Source organism: Rana temporaria, chromosome 2, assembly GCF_905171775.1.
Source record: "Rana temporaria chromosome 2, aRanTem1.1, whole genome shotgun sequence".
NCBI classification, from domain to species: Eukaryota; Metazoa; Chordata; class Amphibia; order Anura; family Ranidae; genus Rana; species Rana temporaria.
Genome location: NC_053490.1, coordinates 158,514,390 through 158,528,504, shown reverse-complemented (window position 1 = coordinate 158,528,504; position 14,115 = coordinate 158,514,390). Strand labels below are relative to the sequence as shown.

The 14,115-nt window shown below is 43.2% G+C and overlaps 1 protein-coding gene across 1 annotated transcript in view; it reads right to left on the bottom strand.

Annotated features, from left to right (window-relative positions):
• Positions 1-13,860, bottom strand: part of TDRD3 (tudor domain containing 3) — a 401,075-nt gene extending 387,215 nt beyond the window's left edge. The window contains exon 1 of the mRNA XM_040341347.1: positions 13,659-13,860. Coding sequence (XP_040197281.1) covers positions 13,659-13,702 — 44 coding nt within the window. The 5' untranslated portion in view covers positions 13,703-13,860. The remainder of the gene's footprint in view (positions 1-13,658) is intronic.
• Positions 13,861-14,115: the final 255 nt, after the last annotated feature.

The following is a 14,115-nucleotide window of genomic DNA, read 5'->3' as shown; positions in this document are numbered from 1 at the left end:
ATTATAAAACAATAAAAAAAAAAAAAATAACCACCTTTTAGCATCACTTTAACCTCATAAAAAGACCAGGCCTATTTTTGACACCTATAAATATATATAAAAGAATAAACTGTGCTGTGTATAATACAAATATAAGCCGCCACACAACATTGGACTAGAGCAAAATAAGGTAAATATATAGAAAGAGCCCACATCTAAAGATAACAAACCAAATCTACATATATTAATACATGACTAAATCTTAAAGTGTCACCACGCGACCTTACTAAACATATTAGTGTGCCAACATATACCGGTAGTAAAGGCTTGCAAATAATAACAATGAATTGAGAAAGTCCATAAAGTGACTGGAATCCAAAACAAATGTAAATAAGGGTGACCTCACCACAGGAAAGTGTATGAAAGCGACTCTAGTCTGAACACAGTTTTCACATGTGGGCGCGACTTACGTACGCGGTCGCTTCTGCACGCAAGCTCGGGGGACGGGGCTCTTTACATTTTTATATATTTATTTTGCTTCTTATTTTTACATTGTCCCTTTAAAAAATAAAAATAAAAATAAAAATTGGATCACTTTTATTCCTATTACAAGGAATGTAAACATCCATTGTAACACAAAAAAAAGCAAGACAGGACCTCTTTAAATGTGAGATCTGGGGTCAAAAAGACCTCAGATTTCACATTTTATACTTAAAGGGGTTGTAAAGGTTTTTTATTTTCTAAATAGGTTCCTTTAAGCTAGTGCATTGTTGGTTCACTTACCTTTTCCTTCCATTTCCCTTCTAAATGTTTTTTTTCCCCCTTTGTCTGAATTTCTCACTTCCTACTCTTCTTCAGTAAGCTTGCCCCCATCATCCGAGCCGTTCTGGCTGTGGGTTAGTCCCAAGCAGGGGAAAGCACCGATGGATCCGGTAAGGGGCAGAGACGACTGGGACGCGGCAGGAGGGGGGTGGGCACCTCTACCGCCGCGCTGCAAAGACCATTTTAATCTTGGATTGAATTGGAATAAATACTTATAGAGCGCCGAATGCGAGTTGTGAAACTCGCGTCTAAGCGCTTACCAACAAGCTGGGGGTATCCAGTTCCCAAGAGCAAAAAGAAGAAACTAGGACATCTAAGTAAAAAAGGGGAACAGACAAGAAATAAACAGAAATATAAAAAAAAGGGGGGGTGTCAGGGCACAAAAAGCCTATCCCTACTCCCTGACTATGGACCGCAGCCTGGGATTAAGGCAGCGTCCTGCTAAGGGCTTGGAAGGCCCAGTCTCTATCTGTAGGCTTGTGAAAAAAGAAGTGTTTTCAAGCCCTTACGGAAGGCCATCAAGGAGGAGGATGCTCGGAGCTGATGAGGGAGCTGGTTCCAAAGAGAGTTCCCCAGTGTTTGGAGCCGGCGGCCACCTTTTGAAGCTGATCGACTAGATTTAATAATTGCTAACAGGGCGTCAGTCGAGCGAAGCTCTCTGGGTGGACAGTAGTGTTAAAGCAGACCGCCAGTCGTTGAAGAAAATCTGCTATCTGCTGCCATAACAACAGTATTTAACGTCAAAGGGCCAACGTATAGCGATGGACGGGAAGTGGTTAAGCTGGATTTTTGTATGGATTTTGATTTTTTTAAAGAATGAGTGAGTTTTATGTGCTTATTAATTTTATTGAAAAAAAAAATAATAATAATATAAGCACAGGGGCCAAGTGGTTAAAATGTCTGCTTAGCAGCAAAACTGTTCATGGACGGTGCTTTAAGAGACTAGTTTACAATGAACGATTACCCTAGAATTATTGCTCTCGCTCACATTTGCAGCAACACCTACCATGAGGTATGATTGTGGTTTACATACACAGCATGCCATGTGTGGCCTAAATGCCTGCATTCACATGTGTGCACCCAGGGACAGGGGGGTTTATTCTTTTCATTTTTTTTTTTTATTAGAATTTACATTTTTATACCTTTTGGGTATCAGTCTAGATTAGGGATCCTCAAACTACGTCCCTCCAGCTGTTGCGGAACTACACATCCCATGAGGCATTGTAACACACTGACATTCACAGACATGATTAGGCATGATGGGAATTGTAATTCCTGAACAACTGGAGGGCCATAGTTTGAAGACCCATGGTCTAGATGAAACTAATCCTAACTGCCAAAGAAAAAGTCTAAAGAGAAGAACATTTATAGGAGGAAACAGTTTTATTGAACAAATAAACATTATTTATTACAATTTTTTTTTTACATATTTGCGAGTATACTGGTTATTGTGTGATAAGAAAACTAAAGGGCCCATTTATAACAATTTTCACACAAGACTCACACAATTAAAGGGTCACTAAAGGAAAAGCTGAAATGACTGTTTACAGGGTATAGAGACATAATAGTTAACTGATTCTCTTTAAAAAAGGATTAAAAATAGATTAAAAAAAATCATATAATGTACCTACAGTTTAGTTTCGTTTTTGCATGTTGTTTCCTGGTTCTCTGATGTACAGAGCCAGAGAGCCAATAGAAGGCAGTGATGGATTGTAAAACGAAACTGGATTGGTGCTTTGGAGTTTTAGACACACAGTAATCACACCTCCTTGATTAGTCACTACAGTGAGAAATCTCCAAGTACTGTGGTTATCAGGAAACAGACAACCAGGAAGTGTCCAGAACAGAGAGGAATTACAGCAACATCAAAGCAAAAACGAACAATGAGGACATGAAACCAGGACTGCAGTAAGGTAAGGAAGCTATTTAGCTAAAAAAACTAAAAATTCCTTTAGTGCCCCTTTAAATCCAATAGGGAAAAGTATGAATCTTGGATAAAAGATGTTCGAATGTTGTGTAAAAATAAACCCAGACGTTTATGACTTAAGTGAAAAGTCTACAAGTGGACAATGGGGAAAAAACACAGGTGAATAATGCACAAAAACGGTATGCCAACCTTAGAGTGAAGCCCACAGTATATTTTGAGCGGATAAACCTATCATGAGAGAAATACAGGGGTCTTCTGAAATTGCTAGCTATCCGTCATGCCAACCTTCTTTTCTCAATACACTGAGCCAGCATCCATAAACAGATAAAGACTTGACTAGTCCCCTCAATGTTATGCATCAGTGACAGGGAAACTTTTTAATGCACACCTGAGCTCACTTTACAGGCGTTTGATGAACACCCCTGAGCCCAGGTTCACACTGGGTACGATTTGCTTCGATTTGAGATGCGATTTCACATGTGAAATCGCATCTCAAATCAGCGTTTGCCAGAAATTGTTGGCAATGATACCGTCCCAATCGGTGCGACGCCGCACCAATTTCAAAAAGTAGTTCCTGTACTACTTTTTGCGATTTCGGGCCGCGATTTACATTGACATCTGTGCAGAAACCTGCACAGATGTCTCTTAAATCGCAGCCAAAATCGGGACTGTCAGCGGGAGTGAAATCGTGCGAGTTCAGCCGAACTCGCACGATTTCACTCTCGCAGCCAGTGTGAACCTGGGCTCCAAGTTAACCTATGTACCCATGCACACATTTACAGGAGTTTAGAAGCCGGAATACAAAAAAGGTAAATAAAAAATAAATAAATAAATAAAACACATCACTTGCCATTCAAGAGAGGAGAGGAGCGTTTCGACTGGAAACGTTTTGGCGCCTAAGCGTGACAAAATGTGTTTTCAAAAACGCGGCTTAGGCATGTTTTTTTAAGCTGCTTTTCTCCTGTTAGGGGAAAAGCTTTAGAACAGCCTCAGCTTGTACAGTGCCTTAGGGATCTATTAACAAAGCACCCTGTGGATGTTCTAAGTAATCAAATAATGACTATGCAGGATTTTTCTGAAATACTACAATAATAATAAAAATAAAAATAAAAAAACACACACATTATGGACACTAGATGGAGCGAAATATCATAGGAGATCATCACAGTACTAACAATACAGTGATGAATTGTTGCGCCTGTGCAATAAGACATCCATACAGCAAATCTTTTATACATACACCCCTTAAAATAGTTGGTCAGCATAAAAGCAATATAACTAGCATGATAAAAAGGTCAGCTTTGCCAGCCCCCAAATTTCTCTCATGGCAGATTTACTTTAGAAGGATAAGTTCACCATTCTGAACACGTTTCCAATATTTAGGGTGCAACATGTAGCAAGTTCAGCATCAGACCCCCCCGGATCCTTCTTCCTTGGTGGCGTCATTGATTTACAGATCCCTGTGAATGAATGAACTACCATTAGCCTTTGCAGCTGTTGGCTTGCAGGTCTTAATGAACTACAATGGCACTGTTGAGTGCTCTGGTAGTTCATTGAGACCTGTATGGCATCAGTGATCTGCTGATAATGCAATGTGCAATGCTTTCCAGGCTCCTAAAAAAATGTGCCATTATTATTTTTTGTTTTAACTGTGGTTTAAATCAAGAGTTGATGTGCCACTGTACTCACTTGTTGGCATGTTATTCAACAGTGGCAATGAAGGCATCCACAGTTATAACAAAAATCTTCGTAGGCAATTACATAAGACTGAGATACTACCTTTCGGCTTCCAGCTTATAGTCGTGTGAAAAAAAGTACACCACACAGAAACTGTTCAATTTTTCAATATTATCTCTTATTTTAACAGTGCCTACAAATAAAAGTGATACATATGAACTGACACATAACATTGACATAGTGTACATTTTTATGACCTAAATCAGTGGTCTCCAAACTGTGGCCCGAGGGCCGGATGCAGCCCTTTGCTTGCCTTTATCCGGCCCTTGGAGCACTATCGTCCCACTGATAGGAGACACTATTCTGCCATCTGACACCGACAATGGGGTACTATACCTCCCCATGATACCAGCAATGGGGCACTATTCCTCCCCATGATACCAGCAATGGGGCACTATTCCTCCCCATGATACCAGCAATGGGGCACTATTCCTCCCCATGATACCAGCAATGGGGCACTATTCCTCCCCATGATACCAGCAATGGGGCACTATTCCTCCCCATGATACCAGCAATGGGGCACTATTCCTCCCCATGATACCAGCAATGGGGCACCATTCCTCCCCATTAGGGGTGCAACGGATCAAAAAACTCACGGATCGGATCGATCCTCGGATCAGGAGTCACGGATCGGATCATTTTCGGATCAGCAAAAAAAAAAAAAGACAAATCTTGTTACACCCACCAGAGTTTTTGATTTCACAGTTCTTCTCAACACAAAACTGAGCTTATGTGCTTAAATACAGTGTTTGGAAATCCGACGGGCTGTTTATTGCTAATATGACAGCACCTCTGATTTTCACATTTAAACAGTCCGTCAGATTTACAAATACTGTATTTAAGCGTATAAGCTCTGTTTTGTGTTGAAATAACTGCATCTCGCAATACTTATATGTGCAGCCAAGTGGAAGTCGCAGCCCCATGTACGAAAGTGGTGTCACCAGTTCCCTACTGTGACCTGAACTATCCCAATCATCAGATCCCTTTAGTGTCATTGATCGGCGGGCTGAGTGTCTAGTGAAAATCCCCCCTATGTGCTCAGTCCATACAGATCCCCCCGATCGCCTCCTCTCTCTTCTCTGGCAAGCAGCAGGACGCCCGGTGCGGCGGCGGAGCGGCTCCCCGTGTGGATTCCTCAAGGTGCAGCATGGAGCTCATCGCTGGGCTGTTAGGAGTCAATGACATATTGAGCTCAAGTGCCCACAAACTTCCGAGGAGCAGCCTGCATCCCCCGCGCCGGGTGGACCTCGATGGCCGCTGCTTCAATAGCTAGGCCGAAGCCGCGGCCTTTCCTATGGAACGGGAGGCCCGTGGATCGCCGTGTGTCCCGACCCGAAGGTGCTGATTCGTACGGATCAGTTGCACCCCTAGTGACAATACTTGATGTGTTCCCACTGTCATATGGCATTCTTGTGCCACAGTGCCTACACACCGTCACGGTTTTATCCACTAACCTCTTTCCTTCATCATTATATTTGACATGGAAGACAAAATGCTCCCATACAGGGGATTTAAATGACGCGGGGCATTCAAGCTCCTCCATTCGCCATGACCACGCTGTGTGTGGACTGAACATGCGCAAATTATTATTATTATTATTATTTTTTTAGAAAACAATCCTCGGATCACGTGTGTGCGGTTCGGATCAATCTTTTTCGGTTCGGATCACGGATCAATGACGATCCGTTGCACCCCTACTCCCCATGATACCAGCAATGGGGCACCATTCCTCCCTATGATACCAGCAATGGGGCACCATTCCTCCCTATGATACCAGCAATGGGGCACCATTCCTCCCTATGATACCAGCAATGGGGCACCATTCCTCCCTATGATACCAGCAATGGGGCACCATTCCTCCCTATGATACCAGCAATGGGGCACTATTCCTCCCTATGATACCAGCAATGGGGCACTATTCCTCCCTATGATACCAGCAATGGGGCACTATTCCTCCCCCTAATACCAGATGTTTACTCCCACTGATGCCAGGAACATTTTCACTCCCACTGGCCAAAGTCCGGCCCTCCGAGAGTCTAAAGGACAATAAACCGGCCCTTTGTTTAGAATGTTTGGAGAACCCTGACCTAAATGAACAAAAACACAGATTTGTCGTATGTAAAAAAAGTAAAGGCACCTTTACATTCATTACCACTTTAAATCTATAAAATTAGAACTGGGTGTGCCCGATTAGGTACCAAGTATTAGAACCACCTTAGAGCGTATACAGGTGGAATCTGTCTTACATAAAACTTCAGACATGGAGCATTTTGTGTTCTCTTTGCTATTGATGTGTGTGGTTCATCATGCCAAAATCAACAGTGCTTTCTAAAGTCCTCAGAAAGAAAGATGTGAAGGTCTATAAAAGTTTGGCAAGAGATTAAAGAAAAAGATCAAGATATTTAAAACCAATCATTCCACGGTTTAAAAAATAAATAAAACTACACATGTCCTAGATTTTAACCAGTTCGACACCTGCGCAATTGTTTTGGCAATACAAATTACTTAAACCCCCGGATCATTATATATATTTTCTGAAAGCAGAGGCCCTGTAGAATAAAAAAAGTGAAAGTTGCAAATTTTTATGTCACATGATATTTGTTAAATTTTCATTCAAAAACACACAATATAATACCCATCTGGAGGTTCAAATCGAGTAAATGGATACCAAACATTCCATGTCTTAAAATTGGGTGCATATGCGATATTGCCAAAAACTACAGTGCGCTAAAATCTCCATAGGCGACGCTTTAAGCCTTTACAGCTCATCAGTTTAGAGTTAACTAGGAGCTCTTTTGGTAGAATTATTGTTCTCACACTGACGTTTGTGGCGATACGTCACACATGTGGGAACAGGACAGTGGCCAAGCACAGTATGAGAGAACTTACCTCACTGAGCTCCTGCGGCCGATCTTTCTCCTTTCCACGGCTGCACTACTGTCAGCATCGGCTCCTGCTGCCACCCACAGTGGCCTGTGTCCCAGCAGAGCCCCCTGGCAGCACCCCACAAGATGCTGAGAAATAGGACTATAGTGGCCTTACAGTAAACAGGGAAAGCCTGAAAGGCAGTCAGCTAAGGAGCCAGCCAGGCAGGGACATGTTTTATGCATACAAGCTGCCCTCTGCATCTGCTCTCTGCTGGGGAAGATGCACAGGACATGCAGGAGGACAAAGGGGGACTAAGGGATTGCATTACTGTTCTACACCCTGCATTCCATGTCCTGTATTCTGCACCCTATGTCCTGTACCCTTCTCCTGCACTCCATGTCCTGTGTTCTGCACCCCATGTGCCGAGCCCTTCTGCACCCTATGTCTTGCACCCTTCTCCTGCACCTTACACCACATGTTCTGTTATCTGCACATTGTACCCTTCACCCCATGTCCTGCAATCTGTACCCTTCACATCACAAAATGACTTGCCCCGGGTGCTAACCCACACTACGCTAAAAAAACAAAAACAAACTCACTCCTAATTTTTTTTTAGTTGGCTCCTAGATTCAAGGCTAATTTGTCAAGCCCTGACATGACTGTATACATTACAATTAAGATACGATTAAAGCCTCGTACACACGTTCGGACTTCTGTGGATTTTTGTCCGAAGGGTAATGTCCGCAAACTTGGTATGAATACACACGAGGTTGGCCAATGTATTACACACAGGTGGTAGTTACTCTTTTCAAAACAAGCACAGGCTGTCATTTAGCCACTTGAGAAGATTGTATCCCAATTATGACGAGGCCATTGTTTCTATTCAGCACTGTACTACTTTAACTGGCAATTGCACGGTCACGGACACTGTACGCAAATGTATATCATTTTTTTCACACAAATAGAGCTTTCTTTTGGTAGTATTTGATCACCACTGGATTATTTTTTTTATATAAAAACAGGAAAGAAAAAAAAAACATCTAAATAAATCAAATTTAAAAAAAAAGCGTATTTTCTGCTATAAATATTCAATATTTTTTTTTTTTTTTAAACCAAATTGTTTTCATACATTTTGGCCAAAATGTATTCTGCTACATGTCTTTGGCGAAATAAAAATCCCAATAAAGTGTATATTAACTGGTTTGCGTGAAAGTTTCTGAATATACTTTTATTAATTTATTTTTATATAATCTGACACTTTGTGGAAACAGACTGGCAATGACACTAATACAGTGGCAATACTATACACTATGTCACTGTACTAATCACACTGGATGGGAAGGGGTTAACATAGGGGATAAATGTGTGCCCAACAATGTGCAATACAGTGGTTCTCAACTCCTGTCCTCGGGACCCACTAAGAGCCCTTTCACACTGAAAGCGCGGGGGCGTCAGCGGTAAAACGTTTCCGTCGTTTTAGAGGTGCTTTTCGGGCGCTTGCTGGCTGAATAAAGGGTTAAAAGTGCATGCAAAGCGGCGCTTCCCATTGATTGAAATAAACAGGGGCACTTTAGGAGCGGTGTATACTAAAGTGTCTTAAAGAAGCTGCTTGCAGGACTTTTTATGATATCCTGCAAGCGCAGCGCCCCAGTGCATATGAGGCATTTTTCAGGCGCTTTACAAGCACGATTTTTAGCGCTAAAGCGCCTGAAAAAACGCCTCCAGTTTGAAAGGGATTTTACAGGTCAGGTTTGTAAGATAACTGAAAGACATCACAGGTGATAGCATTTGCTGCTCAGTGATTGTAGTATGAATCTCCCCAAGGAAATACTTAAAATCTGGCCTGTTAGTGGGTCCTGAGGACCGGTGTTGAGAACCACTGGTGTAATGTGTGCTGATTTTTTACTAAAAATCTTTTTCTTATACCTGCTTTACAGGAATAAGAAATCGAGAGATTGTTCCCTCTGTGGACTGTCAACACAGGGCTCTGGGCTGTGATTTGACACAGCCGATCAGCAGGTCCCAGCCATGAATTACAGGCTAGGATCTAACAACAGACTCCCACTGTGTTTATTAACAGCAGAGCCAGCGGGTGGGGGCGCATGCATGCCCTGAACCCGGAAGAAAGCCACGCCGTACAGGTACGTTACTGTGACTGCACAAAACGCCCATCCACAGAATATGTACTGTGGTGGGTTGCCAAGCAGTTAATAAGGGCAGGGGAGGGAGGTGACCTTTTACATAAGTATACTTGCCTTTTAAAGTGTAAGCATACCTTTTATTAAAAGGTATACTTGCTGGGAAGGGGTTAACATCTAGGGCAATCAAGGGGATAAAAGGTATACTAACACCGAAAACTCTCCACACCCCACAGTCCCCGCTGCACCTACTACCATGGACCATTAGCTTTCACTGCCCATGCAGCCGATGCAGGGGTCCGGGGATCTTTTTCTGGAACAGATCGTTCTAAACCATCCACTCATCATTCAAGGTTAGGTTTACCTTTGTTAAAATAATAATAATAAGTGCATGTCTTTGCATGTAGAAAAAAAAAAAAGAATGTGCATTTTTTTTATTTTACACAACAGAATGCAAAGTATTGCTCCTGCGATCAGGATCACAGGTGCAATGTCAGGCTCCTGCAGACACTTCCTACAGTCCTGTAGACTGTCAGTTGCTGAGATGCAGGAAGTGTTAATGGACTATGTGCTGATCAGAACTACAAGTCTGTCTGTCAAGGCGACAGATGGGATTTGAACGAATTCTGTAAGCAAATGACGCCCCGCACAGCAATGGCAACTTCAAATGTGACAGCAGCTGAGCAGAGAGGGGAACCCCTTGCCCCCTCTCTCCAGGGGGAGGGGGGGCTGTTGCTTAGCAACATGTAAAATGATGCTAAATAATGAACCTATCCTTTAAGGCAGGGGTCTCCAAACTTATTATACAAAGGGCCAGTTTACTTTCCTTAAAACTTTAGGAGGGCCGGACTGTGGCCATCAGGAGTAGAAAAAGTTCCAGCATCAGTTGGTGTAAACAATGCCCCATCACTGTTGTCATTGGGCCCCATTGTTGATAGAATTGGGAGGAATTGTGCCCCATCTTTGATGTCATTGAGAGGAATTGTGCCCCATGTTGGTGTCATTGGAAGGAATGGTCCCCCATCATTGGTGTTATTGGGCCCCATTGTTGGTGTCATTGGGAAGAACTGTCAGTGAATGAAATAGTGCCCCAAGGGCCAGATAAAATCAAGCAAAGGGCCGCATTTTGGAGACCACTGCTTTAAGGCAAAAAGGAGAAGAAGACCGCGGCTTTCTGTGCAAGCAATGAAAGCTAATCATCCATGAAGGTTGGTGCAGCAGGTACCGCGGTTTGAGGATATGGGTGGGTTAGGGGTGGACAGAGTTAGTTCATCTTTTCATTTTTTTTGTGAAAAGTTGAACTTACACTTTACAGTATAACTGAAAATAAAGGCAAAACTTTTTTTTTCCGTTTTGGACAGCGTGTAGAGGGATTAGAACCCTGCTCAGTTTTAATTGCTGTCTGTGCTTCCATTAAAGAGGTTTACCCTCTCTGTTTGTCCTGTTCACCATTATCATTGAAAGCAAGAGAAAAAACTCCATATTTTGGGTTGTCCCCAGAATAGTAATGAAGGGGAAATCTTCCAATGTAGAAGTTCTGGTGACCTTGGGGTCTCCAAGGAATTCTCTTAATTCGCAGGGATTTACTCTCACTTCCTGTTTGGCTACGGGACAGAAAGTGAAGGGACATCTCCGCAATGAGACACAGATGGCATAAAAAAAAAAAAAAAAAAAAAAAAAAAAAAAAAAGAAGAAGGAAGGGACAGTGGTTCTAACCCACCCTTACTCTATCCAAAATTAACATAAAAGTTTTGCCTATTGTTCTACTTGTAGGCAAAACTTTTTTTTATTTTTTTAAATAACAGTGGCAAGGAATTAGAACACCTGGCAGGTATTATTGCTGTCAGTATCCCCGTATAGCTGCTGGAGCACTAGGCATTTAATCCCACGTGCATCCAATCTGGAGGCAGCATCCAGCCCCACTACCTGCACACTTTAAAGAAGAACTCCAGGCAAATTTTTTTTGCAGTTGGCAGAGTTTGGGGGGGGGGGGGTCATACCTTAATACAATACACTGCTTGTTTCTTTCCCCACTGTGTATCCCCGTGGCCAGTGGTCTTGTCTCTGCCCCGCTGTAGTTCTTTAAAGCAAGTGGTAACGTAACTACGTCCCTGCTTGCTGTAGTGGGCAAACTTAGGAGTCTTCCGATCTTGGCCTGAGCCGTCCACAATGTGTATGTAACTGTGGCTGGCTATGTGGGTGTGCCTGAGATACAGCCCCCAGCACCAACTGCGCCCTCCACTCCTCCTCTGGTTCAATGCACACGCCATGTGTGACTTCAAGCAATACCCTTTGCATAATGGAGATAAAGTCTTCCTCCCGACACCAGACAGCAGCATTCTTTTCCAAGGATTTCATGATGTCACTGGGACTGAACATTTTAAATGACAAGAAGAGTAAGTCCCTTAAATTTTGGTCAGCAGTGTAAACGGAGCTCTTTAACAACTTCCTTACCACGCTATAGCCGAAAAACAGCTACAGCGCAGCTCTCTAGATCCAGGAGGGCATCCATTTACATCCTCCAAAAACCATGCCCCTTGGGTGCGCATCCGGTGCGCTCTGTGATCGTGCCAATCACAGTGGTCCTGTACCACATCATATGTGTCCAATCAGAATTGACGGTTATCTGCAGTACTTTCCTCATGCGCTGTCACAGTGTGAGGAGAGCCGGTAACCAGCAAACATGACGGGGGACATGCACACAGATAATTAGGGCACTGATCATCAGTACAGCCCCACCAGTGCCATCAATGCTGCCCATCAGTCCAGCCTTATCAGTGCACACCAGTGAAGAAAAAAAATTACGGTACTTATTTGCTAAATTTTAGAACAGAAACTAAGAAAACGTTTTTTTTTTTTCAAAATTTTCTGTCTTTTTATGTTTAGCAAAAAAAATAAAAAAGCAGTGGTGCTTAACCGCTTACCGACCAGCCGCTGTCAAACTGCAGCAGGTTGGCATGTCTGCGTGAATCGTTGGAGGCGTACGTCAGCCACTTTAAGAGCAATAGGGGGCATGACGCCGTAGCAGATGCACATGGCCACCGGCGCCCCACGATCGCTCCTGAGAGCCAGAACAGGTATCTGTCAATGTAAACAGACAGATCCTCATCCTGACAGGAGAGTAAAGAGAGATCTTCTGTTCCTAGTGATCAGAAATATCTCTCCTCCTCCAGTCAGTACACTGCCCTCAGTTAGAAACACCTCCCTAGGGAACACTTAACCCCTTGATCATCCCCCCCCCCCCAGTGTTAACTCCTTCCCTGCTAGTGTCATTTATACAGTGATCAGTGGCTATGTTTAGCTCTGATCGCTGTATAAGTGTCACCAGTGCCCAAAGTGTTGAAAATGTCCGTTCTGTCAGCCGCAATCCCACAAAAAAAAAAATCAGATCGCCGCCAGTAAAAAATAAATAAATGATAAAAATCCCATAAACCTATCTCCTATTTTGTAGACGCTACATCTTTTGCGCAAAACAATCAATTTATGCTCATTCCGATTTATTTTTATACCAAAAATACGTAGAAGAATACATATTGGCCTAAAATTATGAAGACTTTTTATTTGAGGGGGGGGGGGGGGGGGGATTTATTTATTTTTAATTGTCGCAAATTTTTTTGTTTATAGTGCAAAAAATAAAAATCGCAGAGGTGATCACCAAAATAAAGCTCTATTTGTGTGGGGGGAGTACATACATTTTGTTTGGGTGCAACGTCGCACGACCACGCAATTGTCAGTTAAAGCGACGCATCACAAAAATTGGCCTGGTCATTAAGGGGGCAAAACATTCTGGTCCTTAAGTGGTTAAATAGCACCAAGAGAAAGCTTTATTTGTTTGGAAAGAAAAAATTATAGAAATGTCATATGGGTACAGTGTAGCATGACCGCGCAATTGTCATTCAAAGTGCGACGGGTGGGGGTTCCCAGTATTGAAGTGGTTAAAGTAGCAGCAGGGAAGGAGAGAATAAGAGTGAGTGGGAGAAGCACCCAGGTTATTATGCATGACCCCCCATGAGAGGAACTAACTCTATAAGACTAAGCAGTGCCATTCATTTCTCCTAGACACAGTCATGTCCTCTGATAGGTCCCACATGGCTAGCTCTGCTCCCCCCCATCATGTGTCCCTCACACATACAACAACAAGGCATGGACTGTACACAGACATGTGTGTGCATGAGGCCGCATCTTACCATCCCTCCTCCTCACACTGGGAGGAACACGTCACTTCTGCCATGGTGTGCCCTTCTTCTCTGCCCAGTCACTTCTCACCGGTCACACTGCAAATTCCGCAACTCTACTCATTAAAATCTTCATTAATTAACGGCTGTCCGGGTGCACTGACACCTCATCTGCTCGCATACGGCGCCGTTTTATGACACGGAGTACAACAAAGGGTAACAAACTCCACTAGCCAATAGGAGCTCGCCGGCTTTGCGACAACTGGCCAATCATTGGAGAACGGGTGACGCCAAGGAAGCGACTAAGGGCATGGGAAGCCATAGCGGCCATGACACGTATGGGAAAGGCGCCAGGACTGCACATAGTCAGTGGAAAGAGTGGGTAGCTGTTATAAAGGGGTTTGCAGCATTTATGGAATAAAGCCATTTCACAGATAACTCTGTTACAGTTGCTACATAAAATCTCAGT